Genomic DNA, 26,142 nt, shown 5'->3' on the forward strand with positions numbered 1-26,142 from the left:
CACACACAGCAACTCCTGTTCAAGGTTGAGCCCCATATTGGCACAGAATACACGGAGACAGCAGCCTGCAGAGGGTTAGCGCGTGTAAACGCTCAGACTCGATGTTTGGAACAAGAAGAAAATATACATAAAGGTTGAATTCATCGTGTTACCGTATCGTCTGTATGTCCTCCTTGAATCCTGTGAAGCTGTTTTTATGTAACTGCATGCAGACTCAGATGATTCTGGGAAAATGAGTCTGTTTCACCTTAGCTCGCACAGATCTGTGTTTTCCCATCATTTGGGGTTATTTTAATAAATGCAGATCTAGAAAGTGAACCCTGGGCTTTGCATATATAATCACAAATATTACACTTTCATGTTAAATGAGTGCAAAGTGCTGTTTGTTGATACCAGACTGTCAAGCAGTAATTGTTGCAGTGATTGTGCTCCAGCAGCATCAACACTTTATTCATTTGAAATTCACATCTGTGATCTGTATTTGCTGTAATGCAATTTGGCTGGATGTAGAAATAAAAATAACATATGTATGTGAAGATAATGTCCTAATTGAGAGCGTGTCTGTCTCCTGCACAGGATGGGATGGGAAACCTCAGAATAACAGAGAAGGGCCTGAAACTGGAGGGGGACTCTGAGTTCCTCCAACCCCTCTATGCCAAAGAAATCCAGTCCAAACCAGTAAGTGACTCGCATGAATGCACACCTTACTTGGTACATACTGTACTGCACACATCCATCCTGCAATTTGACCCTTTTTTAAACATGGATTAGGCTACGGAACATTTGTGCCTTCAGTAAGCTGTTAAACTGGAAGCTTTGTCATTCAGACATGGGTGACTTTGCTATTAATGGTCCTTACAGCTACATTCATGCACACCATTTAAGAGCCATGAAAAAGGCAGTGGTATGAGCACAATATTTATCTTCTAACATGGGAGTCTACACAGTAAAGCAAGTGAGTACATCCTTGCTGTGACTGACGATGACAAGTGGTGCAGGAATTTTCCAAACCATTCCTTTAGGACAAGAAGCAATAATGATGAAAACACCGCAGTACACCTAGAACTGTAACATGGAAAGTTGTGCATGAAGTATTAGCAAAAAATGTTCTTCTTCAGAAAAATGTTCCCCATCAGCGTTAAATACATTAATATTACTGTTGCATATGTTTAAGCTTGAGCTCATTTTATATACTTAATTCTGTTTAATATTCTGTAAATCCTCCTCTACCTTCTCTACATCACACACTTTTAAAAAGGTGGGTAGCAAAACTAAACCCATCTGTTATGATGCTAAATCACTGAAGCTTGTTTAGCTAATCATTCTAGCTGTTTCGACACAAAGCACAGCAGATCTCAGAGTAGTGAAAGCTCAGCCAGCAGCTGGCTTCCCATCAGTTTACCATAGAGGTTTGTCCACAGTGCACATGCACAAACCACCACTCGTAAAACGGAGACAGCTACAGTTTCCTATAAGTACAAAACAAGTGATGCTTTTAGCTACAGTAGCCGACTGCAGCCAGTAAAGGATGGACGCAAACTGGTGAGGACATTTATGGCGTTACTGTCTAAGATGGAAGGAGATTGTTTTACCTTGACAACTATTACGTTGTGTCTATTTTTAGATTTGACAAGGCAAAAACAGTTTGCCTTGCTTGTCCTGTTAGAGCGCCATTGCTTTATATTCTTCCATTATGGCAAAATACTGTGAGTTACTGTATTTAGGTCTTGTGTTATCACCTTCAGTGTGACTTTGGCTCATTTTGTTATCCAAACCATCCAAAACAGTCAAACCTGGCCCTACAAATTCCCGTAGCACAGGGAGTCAGCGTATCCCACAGCAATGTGTGAAATGTGGTTAAATCACCATTTGAAATACTTTAAAATCAGCAGCAGCAGCTCATCGATACATTAGCACTTAGTCTTTTTTATCACTCATCACATGAACTAAAAACTGCTTTGCAAATTACCTTCTAGCAAAAATACAGTTTGTCTCATACTTTTTAGTGCGCTGTGAAACACTTGACTGATAATACTCGAAATGAGGTGAGATTGAGAAGGTGTGAAGTGTCTAATGATTGTAGGTGTGGTAGTGGGAATTTGAGCTTCCTACAGTGAGAATTAAGCATGTGAGACAATCCAGTTGGGACTCCGAGTGCTATCAACTCAGCTGCACGTACGACAAGCTGATTTCAGCAAATGTCTGAACCTAAAAAGAAATCCAAAACTATGTTAAAACAGGTTATGTTGAAGCAGGCGCGTGTTCTCAGAAGAGTAACTGATGATCTGACTTCCTTTTCCTTCCACATGTATTTGGGTCAGGTTATAATGCCAGCAGGCTAAAGCTCAGTATCCTGAAGCATTCTCAAGTCCCATAAGATATGGCTGTCAGCCACTGCATATCCTCTGAGTCTGACGTGTCCAAAACCTCGACATGAAGCAAATTCCTTTGAGCTTCATGAACAGAGCTCGTGGTTTGACCTTCTCTCTAACGCCTAAGTCTGTGTCTCACTGCCATATTTGGTTAGTTTGTTATCAGTAACAAAATAGTCAATTCTACTGTAGGTTTGAGCATTTGAAAAAAAGGAATATTGTCTGTCTTGTGGGTGTAAAAAACGCCAAATGTCCGAGATGCCGTAGGTTGAAAAAAAGGACTGTAAATAAGAAGCTGACTTTGTTGTCGAGTATCCAGTTCTTACAGACGATCTATCCATCAGGGTCCAAGCACAAAGTCACCACCCATAATAAGTAAATGGGTATTCAAACGAGGCAGGAGGCCGAGGACGCTAATATAAATATATATTTGCTAATGTAACATTAATATTAAAAATTGATCCGGTTACTATAACGTATCGTCCATTTAAATCAGCCAGAGAGAAGAAGGGGTAAAAGGAACCCTTTTATTTACCAATATTGCTACAAGCTCAGAGGTTTGGAAGCAAAACGTTCCAGTGTTCATTTCCACTTTTCAGACATAATTTTGGGAGATATTTGCAGACAGCAACATGAAGATGAGAAACACTTGAAGTGTTGTAAAGGCCGTCACTGCTTGGTTGTGTTGTTTGGTCGTTTTTTTCCATACTGCATCACATTTGGCCGCGGTGAAGTCACCCAAGACTTCAAACCTTAACAAAATCCAACTGGGTGAGGTATATTAAAAAAGGCATCACCCTCCCCGTGCAGTTGCTATGATACAGGAAGGGGTAAAATAATTTTTAGTGGCAGGCTGGAAACTGGTTTTTTTCATGGCTGGAGGAGCTGGTCCTTTTAACATAGAGGTCTATGAGGATTGAACTGGCCATTAGAGGAAATGCAGTTTTTGGCTTCGTTTTCAGCCTCAGGGAGGTTGTTGCCTGATCACAGTGAGCACGGTGTGGCTGTACTAGTGCAAATGTTTCAGACTTGCTGAGGAAACAAACAGGAGCAGCAAACACGTCAGTATTATCAGCACGTTTTCTCCCCGCGTTCTGCACTCAGCTACAGTTTCAGTGTTCCTGCAGTAGGATTTTTGGTGTTTACCAATCGAAATGCTGTCTGGCTGAGGTCCCCTGTTATGCTGGCTTTACAAATTAACATTCTGGGGTGCTTCCTGGTGTCCAAACAGCAACTACACGAGCATCCAGGCCTAGAAGATGTCAGAGAAATGGGAGAGATGGGCACAATAAAGCGATAGGGTCTCTCTCCCTTTGTCTTTTCTACTCTGGGAGCAATCATTGCTGTGGTGCAGGTAGTGGACAGATGGTCCGATAATGCAGAGGGGATACAGGAGCGAGTCAGAGAGCGGAGGAGAGCATATCAACAACGGAGATGGAGATGAGGAAGAAGGAGCAGCAGTAATAGAGACAGAAACAGCGAGACAGATGGAGGAGGACTGAATCAGAACACCAGCAAGCTTGCTTTGACAGGCGGCGTGCAGGAGACAGCCAAGTTCAACACCAACTCAAACAAACACACCGTGTTTGCAATGCAGTATCATAGCACTGTGGAATATTCATAATAAAAGGGTTTCACTACTTGTCCAAGAAGCAGGAACAGGGGATAACAAATCCCCAGAGCATAAATTGGGCTCTGCATTCCCACATGTTCGTTAGGTGAAAGCCAAAGTTTGAACTCGTCTATCAGGATAGATGGCCGATAACTAGCAAAGCAGCTCATAAAATATGAATACCAGACCAGCGCTGAAAGTGCGGATCATGCCTTCTGCTCTTGTACCGTGAAGAGGGATGAACGTAAAAGCAGATTGAGAACAGAAAGGGCAAGTGGCAAGTAAAAGACGGGACATAATACAAAACAGCAGAGCTTAAGGAGAGCTAAACATAAAGGGGACAGAGAGAGGGATGGATGACTGAGCAAAGGATATGAGAGGAATAATGATAACCAGGAGGAGGCGATGGGAAAAGACCAGTACACAGTCGACCAGGAGTGGGTAAACAACAACCGCTAAATAAAAATTTAGCAGTCCGCTCTGTATTTCCCAACGCTCCTCTTCCTGCTTCCTTTTATGCTTCGCTTGTCTAAGTGAAGTTACCGTTGTTATCAAAGTGCGACAGAAAGCTGCTGTAAGACGTGTCTCTGTCAGCAGGTCCTCAGTGCCTTCTTTGTTGTGTTTAAAGTGAAGGGGAAACAAGTTGGCTGCTCCGCATTTGCATAGAGTTCAAGTTCAAGCTATTTTATTCAAATCGGGGGCGTCAAGTGCAGCAAACTTCTTCTGGCAACTAATTGTACAAAACTTTTAATCTAACCATCGTTAGCTGCTTCGGGGCTGACATAAGAGGAGACTTCCAGAAGAGCTGCCATCAGTCAGGCCGTTAGAACCATCGGTAAATCGGTTGGCACTAAAGATTCTCGAGTACTTTAATCTAGAAGATTAAAACGCATTTAACTCGTCACCCTCAGGTTAGCAGGTTTCGGTCATATTTCAGCCATATTTGTAGAGCCAAATGATATCAGAGGTTAGCGAGGGTGGTCTCTGTCTCTGCAGAGACCACCCTCTATCCTGGGAAAACCAGAATCTTTTCTAGTGGGCATCAGGTTTTTATAGATACATACTGAGGCGTAAAAATCCATCATTAACCCTTTAAACCCTCAAACATTAAATATCTAATGTAGCAGCAGAGAGTCACTCTTGTGCATTTTCCAGTAAATCAAAATAAATGTTGACTTAAGTTAAAGTATCTCTGTGAACTGTCTAAATGTCTTTCTATGGTGACCGAAGCACACTGACAGACACACATGCTTCTCTCAGTCACTGACATTTACTAATTAATACAACTGTTGTGTTAAGGCAACTAATAATGACGTGTGTCTCTTATGAGCTCGTTCCTGATCAACCTTTAAATGCAGACTGTCAGAAATTCTCAGAAAGCGTTGGATTGGTTCTGTGTCGACCTGTTTTTATGACTTGTGGTTATGTGCATGTAAAGATAAGTGAGCTCTAACAAAGTGCACGTAGAAGGTGTGTAGGACCTGCATTTTCCAAATCAAAGGTGTTTATACCTCGTCCACGTTAACTGCTTTCAGATCTGAGCTTTACCAAAGAAAAGTTTGATGTCTCAGGAACACTTAGTATGAGAACAAAAAACCAATGTGATGGTTTGGTTGGAGGACAAGAACCGATCCTGAATATCAAAAGGACAAAACTGAAATAAACCAGATATTTTTAGAATATTTACAAATATGGTGTCTTTTAAAAACGATAACTGAGTAACTAAGCTCATAGATTAGTCAACCGTCCAGACCTATTCAGTCACTGCTCATCTCCTGCATCTTGAAATTACCTTTGAGCTCTTCAAAGTGAGCCTCGACACTGTGGATTTATTTTCATTCAACCCAAATTTCCAAAATCAGCCAATGTTTTACTCCGGACATATTGGTTCTTTGGCCCATCTCACCGAGATTTAATTCAACCCCCGGAGCAGCTCTGCCACCAAGAAACATTTCTATAACCAACTGTAATTCACACATCTCTCTTCTGGTCTCTCGCCTAACTCCTCTCTCCCTTCTTATTTTATTTTTTATTTATTTTTCCCTCCAAATTCCTCTCTGTGTGAGAGGCATCCTGCTGGGAGTAATATGGTCTGTTCCATTAGTAACAAAGAGAAGAGGGAGACCGAGCGGATCAAAGGCACCGCACTGCAATGAACTAAACACGTGTAGTGTACACAAACAGCCCTGAAGGACTCCTGCTGTAGCCTCTCTGAGGCATCTCAGGGGAAAAAAACCCTACATGAAGATGGAACGATAAGCGACCTGCTGCTGGAACACGGTGATGATTTTAAAGCTCAGGACTCGTTGTTAACCAAGAATATTTGCTGCTGGCTAAACTCATCGATTAGTACTGGCATCTGCTGTGTACTGCCATAGAAGTAATAAGAAATGTCTGAATAGTTATGTCAGTATTCATAACCTAAAATCAGTGTGGCTGCTATGTACCCAAGGAAATCACAGCTCCATGGTTTGGTCCAGATTAAAATATCTGAACTGTTGGAGGACTTTCCAAAGAAATTAGTTTAAGTGTGTCTGGCTCCACATACTGAGCTACATTAAGTTTCTTTGACAGGAAAACTCCAAGTTGGGAAGGACTGAAGGCCTGGGTCACAATTCTGAGAGAAACTGAGGTTTCATGAACTAATGATGACCAAAAGCCATAAGCTGTGTAAAAAGGTCGGATGTAGCCACTGTAAAATCACCCATTGGTCTTTTTTGATCACAGTCGCTAACACCGAGCAATGACCACGACCAAAATTACTGCAGCCTTATGCAATGAGCTCACAGTGTTTGCTTTGAAGATGGGGAACGGGTGTGAAAATACTCTGCAAATACAGTTGCTGTCTTCAATGGAATTTTGCAGAAATAGAAAAATGTAACTGTTGAAAATTGCACATTTTTTGTTTTCTACATAAACAGAAATTTATATAAAGTTACTTAACCTAGTAACTAATTTTGTAAGTAACTTGCTTTTATATAGGAATGAAACCAGAATACAACAATATGCAGATGACACTGTAATCAGTTATGTTACAGAAGTCAGCCCAAGCTGGTCCTTGATTGTTTGGAGATGGGTTTCCTTCCACCAGTACATGTCCAGTACAATCAGCCTAGGCTGAGCGTGCTGCTCACTCAAACTCTGAGCAATCCTTTTGTTGCTGCAGCTACTTGTCTCTGTCTCTGCTATGACGTTTATACAGATTATACAGACCATGTGGAGTGTGATGTTGTGGGCCCAAAATGCAGACATGGAAAACAGGTGGGATTCAACGAAAGGCGAGCGGATTATTGAGGCTGTTGCGAAGTTGCGAAAAAAAGAGGGAAGTAAAACTACAAGCAAGTATCAATATTTGGAGAATTGACACAAGCGGACCTGTGTTAGCCGCCTGCAACCCTGAAATGGATAAGCTGAAGAGGATGGATGGATGGGACAAGAAACGCTGAGTGAAGAAATAAATGCTAACATAACCAGGAAATAAGATATTGAGACTAAATGCACCCAAAAAACATGAAGAAGTTATAAACACAGAAAACTAAGAATCCATCAGGAAATAAGTAAAAGTAGAGAGCCCACAGACTCAGAGTGACCGTTACCATGACGCTGACGTCCCAGTGACTGCTGAAGGTCGCCTGTGACAGAACCATCTACCAAACTGAAGCACGGATTTTTAATATAACATAGTCTGTTCAAAAGGCTCCAGCAGCACAAACACAGGCTCAGTTTAGTGACTGGAATTTGCAGCTCCAGCTACAAGTTAAAAAAAATAAATAAATTTCAGCCACTTTACATTTCTTACAAAGGGGGAAACTATCCATAGAGGCTGTTCCCATTTTTATATCAGATTGGCAACATGCATTTTTAGTGTGTATTTATACGTGGAAGTCTGTGAGGTTCGACTTGCTTTTGGAGCCAGCCTCAGCTAGCGCTCTAACATGAAGCATCCTCCAGGGCTGGAAAATCAAATCCAAACTGCAAACAGGCTGAAAACAAAAAAATACTCTAGGCAGTTCTATTAGTGATATATTATAATATATCTCTAGTGCTTAGTATTAATAATATATGAGCCAGTGATATAGTTAAAACATTGGTATCACTAGATTTGCATTCATAATAGCAGTAGGGATGACTGCTATCTCCAACTTTACATTCCACACAACATTAATATTCAGGAAATGTATGAATAATATAACGTGGACTCTCTCTCAGCTCCTCAAAAGTGATATTAAACAATTGGATGCAGATTTGCAGGCAAAGCTTAGTTAAACTGATTCTGTACAAGCAGGACCTGCAGTGAGTTGCAGTGAGTTCTGCCAGTTTCAGACTGCAAAAAAACTACATGACATGGAAGACTGAGAAATAAGCGCCAGGGCTAGTCTATTTCCTGGAACATTGAGTATTTGTTTCCAGTGTTTCTGTATTCTAGTAGTGAGTCTTCCTTAGCACTGTGTGTTTCCATGTCCTGGACTTCTTGTTTAGTGTTTTTTTTTTTCATTCAGTGTTCTCTTGGGTTGGTTTTCCTGTTTTACTTTGAAGATTTGTTTTCAGAAGTGGCCTGAAAAAGCCTAAAAGTGGAAAGATTTAAAAGCTAACGGTTTTATTTGAGCCATTGTTTAACTTTCCTGTCAGGAAAAGCCTGTGATTGGCAAGTGAGTAGTCTGTCATTTGTCCTTACCTTATCATAGCAAGTCCTGTCTGTATGGCTGATGAAACACAAAATGCATCATGTAGCATGATCTCTGTATGAGACACCGTCTCTGTCACTGTCAAAGTCCTTCTAAAAGCAAATCTAAGCAGTTATCTTGGAAAGAATCCAGATGGTTATTTTGAAGTCTGCATTTAAATGAGGAACGAGCGCCATAAATTCAATTTCAGTGGTTACTGCAGCTCTGCACTCCAATTGAGTGTATAGAAATGCAGGTCAAATCTGATAAAAGCCCATTCAAAGGTTTGCACACTTTGACCCAAAATAAGGTTTAAAAATCACATTGTCATCCAATGAAGCCACTAACCGGATTCACATTATGGATGAGGGGAGCACAGTTGCTTCAGTCAGAGCCCAAGGAGCTCTGCGGGATGCTCCGGGAATGGTGGCAGCATTTTCCAGAGAATTCTTGACAACCTTCTCTTTGACCCTCTGATTGTTGCTACTGCTGCATCAGTGCAACATGATCAGCTAATAGAAAAAGGGCAGCTGTGATCTTTAGCATTTCTATTCAGGATTCTTGGAGTGCCGCGTCTCCTCCTTATATTTCTGGTCATTATTGTGACTCTTTATTAAAAATGCATTTAAGTGAAGCTCACTGTAAACACTGTTAAGTTTGCTATTGTGCCTCAGCATGCTGGGGAGTCTCTGCTCACTCTTTAGAGCTGTTCAGCTGGAGGCTATGAGGTTTTCCAGTACTTCAGCTTGTCTGGGAACACATGGTCACCTCCCGTTCGTCTTGTGTGTCTGGGTAGGCTTTCGCTCCGCTTTGCATTGAGCTGTCAGTAAAGAAACTCACTGCAGTTTTAAGGATGTTTAAGTGCATCCCAGTCAGATAGCTTCTAGTATCTTTCTGACTCAGAAGCACTTATAAACCTGGGCTCTGAGTGTTTTTGCACTGGTATCTGTTTCTCCTAACCAAAAATCTTTAGCAACTAGTAGAAAACTCTGGAAATAGTCAATAAATTCCCTTTTTTGAGGGGAAACTTTGAATTGCAGATACTTTATCTTCTTTGGAGTGAATTATCTCTTTCTTTCGACTAGTACGCACTGTTAAAAATAAATACATCTAACCTTACTGCCATGGCACCTCGGGGCAGCTGTGGTTCATAGTGGGTCATCCACTAATTGGAAGATCGGTGGTCTGATCTGTGGCTTCCTCCGACTGCATGTCGAAGGATCCTTGGGCAAAATACTGAACCCCAAGTTGGCCGTGATTCATCCATCAGAACGTGCGTTTGTGTGTGAATGTCGAAGCATGAGGCTTGTAGTACGAAAACTCTCTGAGTGCTCAATTTGGGTAGAAAAGCAGTATATAAGTACAGTCTGTTTACCTCAGGACACTGTTTTAAAACTACTTAAAAGTGCTTTACACACACACCTGGGCAATATTTGTCAAAGTGACATTCAGAAACGAGTCCACAGTTAATGCAACACAAAGTGTCAACTGTTCTCCAACTTATTAGTTTTACATTCAGTGCACACCTCATTGTTATTGTAATAAGTTCCTACTTGTGTATCATATATTGGATGTATTTACTGTGGGAACTTCAATAAGTTTGGCAAGAGCCATAATGTTATCTGTAATATACACACAAGGCATATCCCCTCCTCGGCTACGAGCGCAGCACAATGGTCAGGCCGTTATCTCTAATTAAGAAGTTGACTGAGGCATGAAGATTAGTCGGGCACAGAAAGCGCAGAGTGTCCAACGTGATCAGCATTACAGATTAATGCAGGGCACTCTGGGAAATGGAAGTTATCAAACGGAGCAGGAGGCTGAGTGCGGACAGTTATGGCGGTGTGTGTGTCTGAAGTCACACCTTTGTGGCCATCTCTATGTGTGTGTGGATGCATTTGTACTTTCATTATCTAGCAGCTGACTGAGGCCATATAAGACCAGCACAGCAAAGACATAAGGCAACAAAATCAAACGCAATGCAAGCGTGAGAGAGTCGATGGCCATGCAGTGGGAGTGCTTTCAGCTAAATGCTGGTTAGTGGTTCAGTTGTAACATCATCCTTAGATATTGCATTCTTATATCACAGTACAGTATAAAATTGTACCATCAACATTAGATATTGGATTTTAATCATTTAAAATTTTCAACTATTATGAAGCGAAGGTAATCTGGATTCGCGTGCAATCACCACTTATTTTGTATTGAGTTATAAATCAACTGCACCCAATTTCTTTGCTGAAAGCCCAAAAAATTCAAGGCAATTAGGTGATGTGAAGAAGCGAAGTAAATCTTATAAAAGGTTGAAGATGAAGCAGTGGTTGTGGCCCATTCTTTTTTTGTACTCCTTTTATTTTTTTTTCAGTCCCCGACTCGTGTTTATACCTTAGTCTAAGTCGCTGTCGGTGATAAGTAACCCTTATCGTAAATTTGGACACATAAATATATTAAAATGTACGATGTTTGGCTTTTGAAAAATATCCCAGAGTCTCAGCAATCAGAGGACGAAAAATAAAGATTCTAACTGAAACAGATAAAACTAGTTTTTTAAACAGGGTTTGGGTTACTTGTCCTCATCGATAAAAACTTGGACTTCACATGATTAAATAAGCATTGATTGATTGATTGATTGAATCTTTATTTTGAACATGTTGAAAAAGTATAAAAAAAAATAGAATTAAAAGAGACAAATGAACAAAGCAAACAAAAGGAAAACGAGCAACCACAACTCCAAATAACGTCCATGTTCAAAAAGGAGCAGGAAGAAGCATAAGCATTAGCAGCTTGATGACAGTTGCACCTTGCTTTAAATGAGTTACCTGGTCGATCTCTCCGCAGGGCCGCCCACTGTTCCTGCAGTCATCCAGAAATGTGTCCGTCAATATCGTCAACAACAACAACAAGCTGCTCACACAGCTCGTCACAGGTAAGACTCGGCCGGAGAAACGCTGATTTTCATTGTTTTCATTAGAATCTGCAAAGATTCACAGGCAGCGGTTAAACTGGAGTAGATCTGAGTTCCTTTGATTCTTCCCCTCAGGTTTATTCATGAACTATGTTACAGGAACTGGTGACGCCTTTTTGTCTTCTATTACTTGACCTTCATTTTGCCAGAAAGCTGTTTGGGATTAAAACTTGTCTTAGAAGAGAGATATGGCAAAGATAGCAGCCACGCAATGAGGCTCATTTATGAATTGGACCAATTCTTTCAAAACCTCCGTCCATTCAGTTTCTCTATTGCTATCCAATTCAGGATGACAAAGGGGTTGGAGTCCATCCGGGCCGTGATAGGGTTAGGTGTGCTATATGCTGGACAGGTCGTCAGCCCATCACAAGGACAAGTTTGACATACTCTGCTCATGTCAGTGAAAGTGAAACCAGATAACAAAAATATAGCCAACTGGGCTAAATGGTCACATGATGGTGATTACCAAGTTGTTAAGTCAACACAGAGTTTCACAGTCTAGCTGTCAGCATGTTCACACGAGAATGGCAGTGTTGGTGGATCTAACCAATCAGAATCAGAATCAGAATTCTTTATTGATCCCTAGAGGAAATTATGTCACAAACATGGACAGTTGTACTGGCGGCAAAGCTTTATTTTTGTAAAATTACAGTTTGCACTATCTTTGTAAAATATGCAGATTGAACCCAAAACACAGCTTGTACAGCAGAGCAGCTGCTGCAGCAAAAGCTCAGCAAGGTTTGAGAAATCCTCCAGAAAAGGTGCTGATCAGAGAACCGATCGGTTTTGTACCTCGAATCTAATACTCAGAAGATAATCTACTCCAGCGAAGGTTGGCTCTTCAGCATAAGTTACCACAGAGTTACCACACTCCTTGTTAACCCTCTGTGCGTACCTCTTTTTGACTGCTTTGGTCAGGTTTAGATTGCCACAGTCTCACATTGGTTGCAATAAAGACGCTAGCTCGTCTGCTATTAATAACGACTCACTAAGTGAAACTTTAAAACTGTAAATGGAGACCGTTCACGTATAAAGAAAAATTGTTTGCAGACAATTCGGCGTCTTCCATCCAAACTGCAGCCACAGCAGTCTGGTAACGACCAAAGCAATCAGAAGGAGGTTTCTGGTTCCATCTGTGCAACCTTCAGCAACCAATCACCAGTCAGTCAGGGAGTAGACCTTTTTCCCCAGCAACTGGAAGTTGCCTGGGGGTCACCAGCTGGAGGTCTTTAGGCCCATATGACTGCGACCTAATCCTGCTTCATACTACAGGCTTTAGTGTAAGCTCCATTACCCAACAAATAACTTCTTATAGCTTTTAAAATATTCACAGGAGATATTTCAAAGTCAAGTAGTTTCATCACTTCTCCATCACAGTGAATTTTTGAGGTCTGATAAGCTAAAATTATTCCATATTGCAAAGATTCAAGAATGTGAAGGGAACATTTGTTTAGCATATGTTCTTCTACAGCATGTGAAATATTTTGCAACTCCCAAATTTCTTTCTGAGAACCGTTTCTAATCCAGACTCTCATGTTTGAAGCAGCTGCTCCTGCTATCAGAAGTCATTGCCTTATTTATAATTAAGCATTTACACGTCGTGATTTTATTTCTCCTCTGATCCTTTTAAGTATGCCAGAAGAGGTCTCAGTTTCTCCTCCATTACTCTGTGATTGTGCTTTCTTCTTTACATCTCTTCATTCGCCACCTGTCACGTTGATCGAGTTGACAGTTTTTGGTGAAATCACTCGGCGTAAACATGCTCGGGAGGCGTCTCTCACATTAAAAAGCAAGCTGACATTTGCCTCCCGAGTCTGAAGAGGAGGAAGATGAAGTCTGCTCGGATGCGTTGATGACTAAGCGGCGTTGGTGTACGGGGAGGAACTCCACACCCCAGATGGAGAGTGACAGAATCAATTGTGCGCGTGTCAATCAGTCAGCCTCTGCGTTGGGTGTCTTCTACCACCGCGTGAGACAAAGCAATTTGGGATTGGGTGGAGTTGTCTACATTTTCTTGTTTGTTGTGACACCAGTCAGAGTTTTGTCAGCTGGCGCATGAGGATCTTTCCGGCACACGTTCAGTGAAATATGTCTGGTTTGCACAACCATGTTGCAGAGAGGATTGCTTCCACCAACAGGTCACAACTGGATGGTTGGAATTCTAAACGTTTGATCACAACTAGACTCGAGATGTTTCCTTGTTTATTCTGTTCTATGTGATATCTTAAACTGGCTTAGGCTGAATAATTCATGCTTTCTAATTAGATCAGAACGGTTTGTTTCTAATTTATAAACTAGGAATAGCAACAAAATTCCAAATAAAAGGAAAAGACAGTGACATTTAGTTGATATGTGACTGTTGCCTTATTTTCATTCTTCCTGTCCTTCAAAGCCACTTGACATTGGCATTTACTCGTCTGCTCAATATGAATTAATGATCAGCAATTCCACTAATGGGATTAGGCATTGGTGACCAAACAACAATATCACAAGGCACTGCGATTAAATATGACATCACACCTGTGGCCTCTTTAGCAAAGGGGATGTCTATCCCTCCTTTGACTCTGGTTACATTTGATCAGAACACACAGTTAATCCGGTCTTTAAGTGATAAAAAATGACTGTTTATTAAGGCTGTTGTGTTCTTAACATATATTATGTATGTATGTTCTTAACATATATTAATGCTTTGTATCTTGTTCTATTTAATCTCAATAAGCCCCTAAAAACAGTCAGTGATCACTGTCGGCCTCTCTCGGTTTTTATTATCACTGTTCATTTTAAAGCTTAGTTTTTAAAACCTTACGATGTAACTACAGCCCAGCAGCAGTATATAAATGACTAACCTCGTATGATCTCAGTTGTTCTCCTGACTGAAGTTTGGTCCGTTTACAGCATCCTGCCATGCGATTGCATTTGTCCCTAACCATCGGGAACCCTCACATTAACTTTTATTGAATGGAAAAAAGTCAGCGTTCATCCTCCAGCTTCACTGTGTTTATGCTATGCTAACATAGCTGTGTTGCTAGCGATCATGTAGCATCATTATATACCAGCTAGCCCAACTTCAGTAAACCAACAAAAGCCACCGCTGTTTAATTTTCTGTCTTCATTTATGTTGGAAGTGATAGCAAAGCTGTACGTCTTAATTTTTTCAGAAATCCCTCAGTCAGAACATGCTATATCATGTTTAGATGGAAGCTAGTGAGCTAACTTCCTGCTAACTTCTAACTCTGTTAAATGTAATAAATTCTGTTTTCATGGATGCCTAGATGTTAAACTTAGATGTTACACCTGGTAGAGATGTAACATTTTATTAAAGATGAAAGAATTTAGACAGTTTTTAACTCTCTGTGATGCCGCAGTGTTCATTTGACTTTGGGGCCTGCAGCTGAGTTTGGGCCCAGGCACAGCTAATGACGTCAGACTTAAAGACCGGATCGGTTTGTTGGACATTTTCTCAGTAGTCTCATGAATCACAACAAAATCAATATTACAGGTTTGGTCATAAGTCCCACATCTTCCACCAGGGTGCTTTTTTTTTTAAAGTTTTCATGTTCTCGGGTAATTCGGTAAGAAATCAGCTCCAGTCCCTCCTCTTTGATGTCTCCTCTCTCTTCTCTTCTCCTTCGGTTCAGGATCCAGTGGATTTAAAGCACGAGGCAAGATGTTTGAAGTGAAATCCACCTCTGGGAAGCTCCTGTTCTCCGCCGATGAGCAGGAGGTGGTGGTGGGCGCAGACCGGCTCCGAGTGATGGGTGAGTGGCCGCCTTCAAAAGCCTTGAATACTCAGTTAGGATCTAAAGTGGGAAAATGGCTGATGTGCGTGAGTGCGTGGCCTTTTGTTTTATAGGTGCGGCTCTTGTTGCGATGTTGTTAATAAGGAGTTAAAACGGCTGTTTGTTGGTGGACTCACTTTTGGGAAGGTAAAAAGCTTTAACTTGAGATTCTTAGGACTTTTATTGTGGCCTTTTTAGGGGTTATCTTAGTAGTAACTGCTTTAGCTAAGATATACTACTTTCTTTCACACACAGAGAAACACACTGAGACACACACATGCGTTTGTATCCAAGCTGATGTAATGTGTCAAACTGACATACAATAAATGCAAAGCAGAGTAATGTAATGCTTATATTAGCATCATAAGCAGTCGATAGTGAGAAGAGCAAGGCTCAGATCTCTGCTGGTTGTAGTCGTGTATGCCAGGAGTAAGATGACAACTAGCAAAAAGGATGAGGAGGATTGTTTGTTTGTTTTTTTCCAGAGAGAGAAATTCAAGCTAGGTAAGAGAGTGATGTGTTGGGGAGCTCATATTCACCAACAGGACTCTTGGGGGGGGGGGGAGAGGCTGACATGTTAGTGCTTTAGACAAATGAGTTTTGTGCTTATGACGGGAGATAAGAAGTGACAGAGTTGTTCTGACTGCCACGGCCAGTCGGCCTCCGAGTGACGCCGCTGCGACAAATGATTTCCTGTGAGAGCAGAGGGGTGTAACGGAGGATGGTGAAGACAAAATTAGCTCACAGACAACATCATGAATACAAGCATAAACAAAGCATCTGCATACAATTAACGCTCCAACAGAGAGGATCATCCCGGAGTCTGCCTGCAGGAAGTGGCAGATTTAAGCTTAATGTTGATGGCCCTTTCTCATAAGGTCATGTCACAAGACTGGAGCTTTGACTTAAACAGAGACTCTGTTTGACATGGATGCCCCGCCTGAGGGTCGTTAATGAGCTGAGGGTGAAACTGTGTTTTCAGCGCTGCAAAAATGGGATTTTGATTTATGGTGACAGTGAATGAAACCTGCGAGGTCGTGCTTTTCCCCTGGAGCTGAGGATGGTTTTCCAGAACATACATTTAACTGCATTCACTCTCTTCTCTCACTCTCTTGATCTGATGGGGTCGTGGGTTTTAGGGTTTGAGGCTAGGGTTGTGCTGATCACCGGAGATGGCTTAGGATAGAGTTGTATGAACCATCTAGACCAGGGGTCTCGAACTCCAGGCCTCGAGGGCCGGTGTCCTGCAGGTTTTAGATCTCACCCTTGGTGATTAGTTCATTACCAGGCCTCTGGAGAACTTCAAGACATGTTGAGGAGGTCATTTAGCCATTTAAATCAGCTGCAGGACACTGGCCCTCGAGGCCTGGAGTTCAAGATCCCTGATCTAGACTCTAGGGCCATGCTGAGTGAATATTGTCTTTATGTGGGCAAAAGATTCTTGGCTTTTCAGGAATTATTGCAAGGGGAGGATAAATTGGCATGTAATACAATCGCTAAGAGATCCAGAGGTGTTGATCAGGAATGGGCATGGTGGAGCCTTCCACGGAAAACTGTAATGTGGTCTAAGTCATTGATGAAGGCGCCTCGTTATGAAAGTCAGGTTGCAGAAGTTGATGTTTGTTTGATGTCTGTGGTAAAATCTCAAAGTGCAGGGAATATGTGGTCAAAGCAGACCTTTCCAGGGATGCACTGAAAACGCCAAAGCAGCCATTTGGTACGCTTTGAGAAGGAGACTGGCCAAACTGAGGTCAGGTAGTCTGCCATACAGAAGTTTTTGTAGGTGTTGTGTGCACCATTTTATAGACTTTTTTTGGCGTGTTTACATCAGTTTTCCACACTTATCCAACAGAATGAGTGTACGTTCCTGAATGAGATGAACAGTAATACAAAAAATGTAATATTTAGTGAGATAATAGCCGCCTTCTTTAATTTCTTCCTTCCCTCCCTGTTACTTAAAAACGTTCTCTTTCTCTCTGCTGCTTCCTCTGTGACATCATTCCCCATTATTTTTGCATCTGCCATCATTCACCGACGCTCGCCCGTCTGCTCCATCCATTCAGCAACATTAATAGAGAAACAGATATTTGAAGTCTCTCCTCTTTGACTGGGCCACCCATTTCCAGTTAAGAGCTCCAAAGGGTTCACTCTCTCTGACACACACCTTTCACAGCACTCTGTGTGAGCAATTACTCTTCATCCTCATCTACATTCATTTACATCCTTTCCAGCCTCACTGAGTCAGACTTTATTACTGTCACCGGTCTCTGCAAAGTGCTCCTCTTGATGGAGGGAGGCACAGACGGAGGCTGGTGACGGACGGCACAGAGGAGAGGAAGGACAGGTAGCGCTGTGAGTTGTTTAATAGAAAGGTGTAGCTTTTGTTGCAATATTTATTTCAATGTCTCACATTTGGTGGCATAACCAGACTGTATTTAAAAGATGGATGTAGCCACCTTGACTTCACCCGTTGGTTTCTGGACTGGTTTTTGATGCATTTCCAAGCCTCAAAGGTACAAAACAGGACAAAAGTCTCAAATCATTTCTTTATATACTGCTAAATGAGAAATGGATGGAAACAAGGCAAAAAAAAGAGTTTGTATAATTGTAACAAGTTTGAAAGTTAATATATGGTCTGCTCGTATGTGTGGCAGCTTCTCTGGATTTCTATAAGTAGTCTTCAGGAATCGTTCTCCAGGCTTTTTGAAAGACATTCAAAGCTCTTCCTTGGCTGTTTCTCCCTTTTTGTTGTCTGTCAGGATGATCCCACTCTGCTTCAGTAATGTTGAGGATCAGGCTCTGGGTGTTTTTCGGTCCAGGTTTGCTTTCACTGCATTGGCAGCGTGTTTGGGATCGTTGTCAGTCAGGTGCTTTCTTAGATGTATGAACTTTTTCTCCCCGTTTCCCTTCCTGAAAATGTCGTATTGACAGCCACCCTTGACTTAGGCCATTTCTGATGAAGCTTCAGTGAACAGTAGGTGGACAAACTGAAGGATCAGATCCATCTCTCAGGTTACAATATAAAGCACCTTGGGGAAACTGTTGATGTGATTTGTGGCTGTATAAATAAACTGATTTGAATTCCTCCACTTGTCATGTTCAGCAGCTTTTTTTTTTTTTTTTTTTGACAATTTAAAGCCTGAATCATGAAATAATTGCCATAAAATTCCATTTAAAAAATGGAGTGTTTGCATATTATTTTTGATTTCTATCATATTGGCTACATCTGCCAGTTTTTTTGCATTTGCTTAAAAATTTCAGGGAGGAGAATGACGATGCATGATGCATGCAGACGTCCCAAAAACAAAAAAATAATTAATGATCAAATATACTACACCAGTTAAGAACACTACACACTGTGCTTAGATATGCTGAGTTTGTGCTGAGCTCATGCTCTTGGAGAGTCCCTATTTTGGTGCAAACGTTCTGTTTAGTGCCTGTCAAACTGTTCGTTTTGATGTCTGTGAAGGTTCTCAGTCATCCAGGTCATCGTAGTCTAAGGAGCTTGGAAAGAAAAGCGTCTGGACTTCTTTAAGTTGCTTGAAGACGTTTCACCTGTAATCTGAGAAGCTTCTTCAGTTCTAGGGTCAAATGGTGGAGAGTCCCAGATTTAAGCCCTGTGGGAGTGTCCCCCAAGAGGGACAATGGACCTCCTAATGATCTTCTACCTAATCACACGAGCCAAGGTGTGAAGACGGGTGTAGGTCCACCCCACCCTATCATGTGATTTCCTGAGGTCAGATGGCCCAGGATGTGAGTGGGCGTTAAGGCGTCTGGGGAGGGAACTCAAAACTGGATTATAGATGGCAGACAGTTGGTGTCGTAAGCCCCGCCTCTGTTCAAAGATGGTCGCTCACAGTGGACATAGATGCTTCTTTCACTCCTCTTTCAAACCATCTGTCCTCTCTGTCCAAAATGTGAACATTGGCGTCCTCGAAAGAGTGATCTTTGTCCTTTAGATGCAGATGAACTGCTGAGTCTTGTCCTTGCTGGGTCTGAAGTACACTGTGATGTCGTACTTGGAGAAAACTCTCCTGAGTTTTTCCGATACACCGGTTACATAGGGGATGACAATGTTGTTGCGTTTGTCTTTCTATTCCTCCCGAGTTGGTGTCTGATCTTCTTTTCTGTGCCACTTTGCTGACTTGATGGAAGCCCAATTAGGAAAACTGCATGTCAAATATTCATTGATGATGTTAGTTTTGATATTTATTGTTCTTTCAACTAAAGAAATGGGAACAGATTACGTGTTTTTGCAAAAGTGCCTCAAGTTGTCTGTTATGTGTAGACACAACACTGGTTCACCTGTTGAGCTACATGTGTTTTTATGCTTAAATAGCTCAAAGAAGCATTCCTCTGATGGATCGGACTGAAGGTGAATGTAAAAGCAGCCAATGTCCAGAGAAAGACTGTGAAAACCCTCAGTAAGCCTGGAGAGCCATTAATCAAGGCTACTTTAAAAATGACGGGAATGTCTGGCTCCTTGGAAACAGAATATAAAGAGACGAAGGCTTGACACAGCGCTACAGCTGCTGTTGTGATTGCTTTTGGTGGAGTGCTGCTCGAATACGTAGTTTCACTCACCAAAAAATAAGCACAAACCTCACTGACAGTCTTTATCAGATAATTTCATTAATATTTCTGCAGGAGGTTACAAACTGAAATGATCAGTGCTGCTGTTGGTGTGCAGTTATGCCTGAGTTTGAATTCCAGCTTCATTAGCTGCTTCTTCTAACTCTTCTTTTACTCAACACAGTTCAAAGAGCCCTTCGTACTTCCAGGTTATGCCCTCTTGAGACAGACGCGGCAGGAAAAACGAAGGAAATCTGAATGAAACTCGAGCTTTCTCAGCAGCTCAGTCCACCGTGGCAACAACACTAAAAAGCAGTCGGGAGCGGTGGCAGAGAGAGAGCACCCGCAATTTGTCAATTACTCCGTTTATCTCCACAGCTGCTCGACGAGGCCGCTCAAGGCGACGGGGATAATCAAACACCTTGGCATCGGCTGCCTCGGCAGACGCAGTCAGCTCTTTCAGCTCCTGAAAGATTTCTGTTATTCTCAAAGGTTCTGAATGTAGGTGTGTTAGACCGAACTGCGCTTCGTGTCTGTTATTGTTTTACTCCTGTGTTTCTTAATCTTGTCTTTGAGCTTCGCTGCATTTGTCTAATTTCTAAAAAAAAACGTGTGAAGATTTTCAGTGTAGCTGTGATACCTGAATTTCACTTCTTACAGTATATTTTCTTTTTTCGCTTCGAGTTTATTTTGTCATTAACACAAAAACACTTGTACAAGAATTTAGCCCCAGACGAGAACAAGCCGAAGGAAGATTCAGTCTTTATATTTCACATTTCATGCTCTGAGAAATGATTCGGTCCGTGCTCAAAAAATATTGGAGTCCTGGATAGATCAGGCAGAGATATTATATTCGCTGTCACTGCTTCTGTTTATTTGGCTGTTGTGGGATCTTAAAGATGGAGTTTGAACTGCGAATATTGATTGTTGTCATCTAAAGGCAGGAGTGGAAATAACATGTTGTATGTAGCACTGCAACAATCTTTTAGAGAGGAGGTCGGGATGGAGGAGGTATCTTTTCTTTCCACCTCCTCCATCCCCGTCAACGCTGCTGTTGCATCTATGATGTCATGTTGCCCTTAGACAGACGTATTTGTCTGATGACTTGCTTGAAATATAAATGCATTTATTGTGAAATATCACTTTGAGAACAGGTTAAGACTCGTAGAAAACATAGTGTCGTTTCTGTTGACTTAAATAGACCAGTGATGTTAACAAAAGATATGATTTATAAGTGTTATAGCAAACATAAAATTATGTAGAGAAGTAGACATATATATCTAAAAAGGATCTGACAAAAATACCTCTAATAAAGTAGATTCTCATTTCCGAGTGTGGCCTTCACTGGGACTGAATATATTTCTGGTATTCAGATCCAACTGGACACGTTTTTCTTGCTTACACCCACTCGGTCCCTTTCTCTGTTTTCTCTTTAGTTCATGAATAGGAAGGACGTGCAATGGCTTAGTCTTTGACTAGTACAAACAGTTGGAGAGCAGTGTGTGACACAGTTACAGTATGCATTATTAACTTTGCATGTGAGTGCGCTCTTCTAACAGACGGCTGAAACAGCAGCTGTAGACGAGCTGCTGTCGGTTCTGTTGTCCCATTGACGTATGAAGGCACCGCGGAGGCTTATAAAGCTGCCACATGTCATTACCAGGCCCATCGTTCCTCCCCACCAATAAAATACATAATTATCCCCTGTGTGTAACTTTAATTGGTCCAACTGAGGTCATTGGAAATCCATGACGCCGCCATCAGTGCCTTCTACTATTTATAGTCTAGTCAGACACGGTGGCAGGCTCCCAGCTGACGGACAGTAAATGAGAACACAAACAGAGGGAATGTAATGATAGGATGGGTCAAACCTGACCTAAATCCTTTATGTGGATTGTTTTTGCTCATTTTAGCAGCTTTTTGCTTTGTGGGAAAAGGAGCTGGAACGGTCATCGACTTTCGTCGTCGGTTACGTTTGTTGTCTATCAACGACATTTTTCAAGCTGTAATGGCTGCTTATAATCTTCCCCAGGATTTTTTCCCCACATTCAGGAGAAATGTTGAGTGTTTTAATTATTATTACGTACTAAAACATGTAACTGAACTGTGGTTTCTACCTACAGTGTGGTCTAATTGTTTTTTTTTTGTTTTTGTTTTTTTTTTTGTCCCGTTTGGCTCTTTTGCCATCAGAATTGTTGTCTAAAGGCAAAGAAAGATGCCCAACGGATTTACTTTACCAAACTGACCATCCCAGCCTTGCCATAATGGTCCATTTGATTCACCTTTTATTGTTTATTTTATTTTCACTTGCTGAATACGGGACAGACTTGACTGGGGGAGAGAAGGGGAGAAAGAAAGAGGGAAAGAGAAACAGCTGAGAAGAGGGACGGGGGAGAAGGGCAAAAGACAAAAACCAACAGAACGGGCAGAGGAAAAAAAATGCATATATCAATCACCTGGGTCACCTGCTGAGAAAGAAAAAAGAAAGCAAGCAGAAGAGAACAAGAGTAATAGAATAAACAACATCACAATGATATATGGGAATATGACAGTAAATACTAAATATTAAACATTATTGTGCAGCACATAAGATCAACAGAACACAGTGTGCTTTGAGGTAGGAGCCAAAAAGGGTGTAGTTTGTGGGTGTGATCACCCGTGTGTACACCTGTGAGCATGGACGCGCTTGTTTTTTGTTTTTTAAAAGGTTCCTTCATGTAATAATCTGCTAGAGGGTGTGGGGGGGCCACAGCCCCGTCCTCCAGGGCGTGAAGCAGGTGTGGAGGAGATCAAAACTCCAGACATCCAGAGGCCCCCAGAACACAAGAGACCAAGGAAGACCAACAGAGGGGCAGCTGCGCCACTGTCCCGGAAAGAGCTGAGGAGAGTCCCAGATGAGGGCTCACTCAGCAGCCGCGGAGCAGAAGCCAGGGGGGGGGGGTTGCAGTGACGCGCCCGTGAGCTCCGCCGGCAGCCAGCCGTGCCTGAGTGACCGAGCCCCAGGCCGAGAGGCTGGGGACACCCCACCTCCGAAGTGGCCCGAGCGAGCCCCAGGCTCCAGGCCCCGATAAGCGGCCACCAAGGAGTGAGCCGGTGTGTACCTGGACGCCCATCCCCGGACACAAAGAACCACCAACGCACCAATGTCTGAGGGAGTCCGCCACCGGCAGGGGAAGTGGTGGTAGGGGGAGATAGGCCTCCAAACCTTGGAGGGCCTGAGATGTCCCCAGAGAGGTGGCGCCTGACACCCAACCTGACATATAGACACAGACATACAGGCACACACAGATACAAACATCCATTCCCACCCTCATGCTCTCATATGCACTTACTCCACACTCAGCCAACGTGGAGACAGACATAAAGAGACGTTGTACACACGATCACACTCCCCAAGCGTACTCTACAAACCGGGTCTAGGTGCCCCCGCCCCTGGAGGGGGGAACTGCACCCAGACCCAGGTGGTGTTTCCCTTTTCCCTGCGGTGGGGGGAGGCAGACCGCCCCGACTCCACACTCCAGACCGCAGTCGGACGGCCAACTCCTCCTCCTAGTCCTAGCCCCCCTGCTCCAGCAGGTCGCAGAGAATGGGGGTGAGAGAAGACTCCAAACCTCCCTCCACCCGCTCATTGTAATGTTGATGCATGTGTGTTCTAAGGTGCATTTAAAACCCAGGAGGGCATGGAGCTACCTGCCAGAGAGCAGCAGGTAAGCGCATGGTCCCTCCTGCTAGCCCTCAATGTCTACGTGTATTTAAAATTGAGAGGTGGGCAACGATGCCAGGGGTGGGGTGTACACCCTGATGGTACTTTGGACTCCGTGTATCGTGCCCACCCCCAAGATCCTATATGTATGTGTAATGAGAGTGTGAGTAATGTGAATGTCTAAGTTGTGGGATAAAATTGAGGCAGAGGCAGCCAGAAGGGGACAGAGGGGGGGGGGGGGGGGTAGCCTCCTCTGCACCCTGGTGACATACCCCCACTCCAAGGCCCTGCATGTGTGGGTGGTTGTGGTGGAGCGGGAAGAGGGAGGCAGCTGGAGATGGGGAGGGAAGGAAGGGAGGGGCAAGTGACCCCTCCCTGGGGCCAGCTCCCCCGCTGACCCCAGTAGGCACCCCCATACTCCGCGACCCGCCAGGGAAAGGGGGCCCAGGCCCATCCAGACCGGGCCCAGTGCAGCAGCGCCGCCCGGCCCCACAGAGCCCGGGACAGTCCACCCAACCCCACCACAGAGAAAACTGCACCCACCCCACCATCCACTCATCTTCCAGACTACATAAGACAATAAACACCCAGGCTGAGATCTTCCTCCACCTCTCCTGTATCTCCCCCTCCTGCAGAGGGAGCTCCTGAGGAGAGGAAAGCTCCTGCAAGATGTGACCATCTCCCCCACCAGTTGAAGAGCCCCCCAGGTGGCTCGACGCACCGGCGGCACCCTGCTCCAGGGCTGGGCCCCCATGCACCCACCCGCCCACAACCCCGGCAACACACCAACCAGGACCCAAGCCCCCGAGGCCCGGTCCGGGTCCCAGCCCAGAGACGGAGCGCCCCCAGAACCTCACGCCCATCCCGGACCCACCCAGGGGCAGCCAGGCTACCAGGTCAGTAACCCACGTCCGTCAGCACAGACCCTCCCCTAGCCCCGCTGCACGCAGCCGCGAGGAAACAGTCACCTGAGAGCCAACAGAGCCCCTAACCGGACATGACCGCTACCCCGGGTTGAGCCCCCCAAGGAAGATGCCTCCGGGGAACCCCCCGACGCCCTAAGCCTGTCCCTACCCCCACACCAATCACAACAGTGAAGGCGGGACCAAACTATGACCCCCCCACCCCCACTAGGTGATGGAGCTGATCAAAGGAGCCCAGAGCAATTGATCTGATGTGGTGGCAGAAGCTGTATCAAGACTAATGTAATCTAATAGATAATTTCTATATTGGTTAGAATTAAGATTATTTTTATTTTTCCAGTTCATGAGGACTGTTTTCTTGGCTATGCATAGGGCAGTGAAAATCATATGGGTGTGGTCTAATTGTTTGTCATGTCTGTGTCAGAATTCCTTTCAGTTTTACTGCATCAGGGTTCAGTTTTATAGTGTAGTGAAACTGCACTACATCAAGGTAAAGTATCATTCTGAGCTTGAGAGTCGATGTAAACAAACACGTGTGGCATGCTGGAGATCAAAGTGAGGTCAAAGTAAGAAAAAAATGAAACAGAAGTATAAACTGCAAAACTCTGAGCACATAGTTTGGATCGCATGTGTTCAGAGTCGTTTATGAATGTGTTGCTTGACTGTGAAACGTCGGCGTGTCCGGTCGATGTGAGCTAAATAAAAAGCCTGAAGGCCAGCAGAGGGAGGCTGGAGCAGAGGTTTGTAAGTCACTGGGTCAGCTGATATTCCCACAGCATATCTCCTCGTGAGCTGCTCGGACCCTCCTCGAGTCAAACTGCAGCTCCAAAATAAGCACTGCTCGCTCATGTGGAGTGAGTGTGCCGACTGGTTTTTACCTCAGAGCTGAGAAAGTGCAGAGCGGTCGACTGTGCTGATAAATACAGTATGAGGTTATTATATATATTTACGAATGCAGGAATATTCCAACTTTTCTAGAATAATACAGATTATTTTAACTGTTATCACTGCTGTTGTCAGTCATGTTTTTCTGCTTTTGTACAATTTTGATTAAATTGGTAGATTTCGGTCTTTGGTTCTTTAAAATTGAGCTTAATGTCAAAAACATCCAGGTGGTCCAGGTAGATCGGCTACTGTAGCTGGCTACAGCTGATCTTACTGCCAAACCACTTGACATGACAGAGCTGATGACCTCCTCCACATCTGATTCGTCTGTTTTGGCATCCCATTGCATCTGCAGGCTGCTTTGCAATCCACAGCAGCTTACGTAGTTCCTCTGACCCATTGATCCACAGCCATGTTTTTCTGCTATTATACAGCTTCATCCATCCATCCATTGTCTTCCGTTTGTCCTTATCAGGGTCGCAGTACCTAAACTGTCATGTCTTGAGGCATCTTCCTGGACACAGTTCAGGCAGACCACTATGCCAAGCTCTGTTGCAGTCAAGGTAGATCTATGTTCATGATTCAGTTGGCAGTTCTTATATTTTTGCATCTGTAATCTTTGTTACCCATGTCCAGTCCATTCCTCCTTTACCTACTGATTTCTTCA

At 43.3% G+C, this 26,142-nt stretch overlaps 1 protein-coding gene across 3 annotated transcripts in view; it reads left to right on the plus strand.

Annotated features, from left to right (window-relative positions):
• sgcd (sarcoglycan, delta (dystrophin-associated glycoprotein)) overlaps nt 1–26,142 on the plus strand; it is a 353,669-nt gene that overhangs the window by 248,840 nt on the left and 78,687 nt on the right. For all 3 annotated transcript variants that reach the window (XM_080867176.1, XM_080867177.1, XM_080867175.1), the window contains 3 exons: nt 577–678; nt 11,487–11,574; nt 15,252–15,371. In XM_080867176.1, coding sequence (XP_080723302.1) covers nt 577–678; nt 11,487–11,574; nt 15,252–15,371 — 310 coding nt within the window. The remainder of the gene's footprint in view (nt 1–576; nt 679–11,486; nt 11,575–15,251; nt 15,372–26,142) is intronic.

The sequence above is a fragment of the Rhamphochromis sp. 'chilingali' genome, assembly GCF_963969265.1.
Source record: "Rhamphochromis sp. 'chilingali' genome assembly, chromosome: 19".
Classification (NCBI taxonomy): domain Eukaryota; kingdom Metazoa; phylum Chordata; class Actinopteri; order Cichliformes; family Cichlidae; genus Rhamphochromis; species Rhamphochromis sp. 'chilingali'.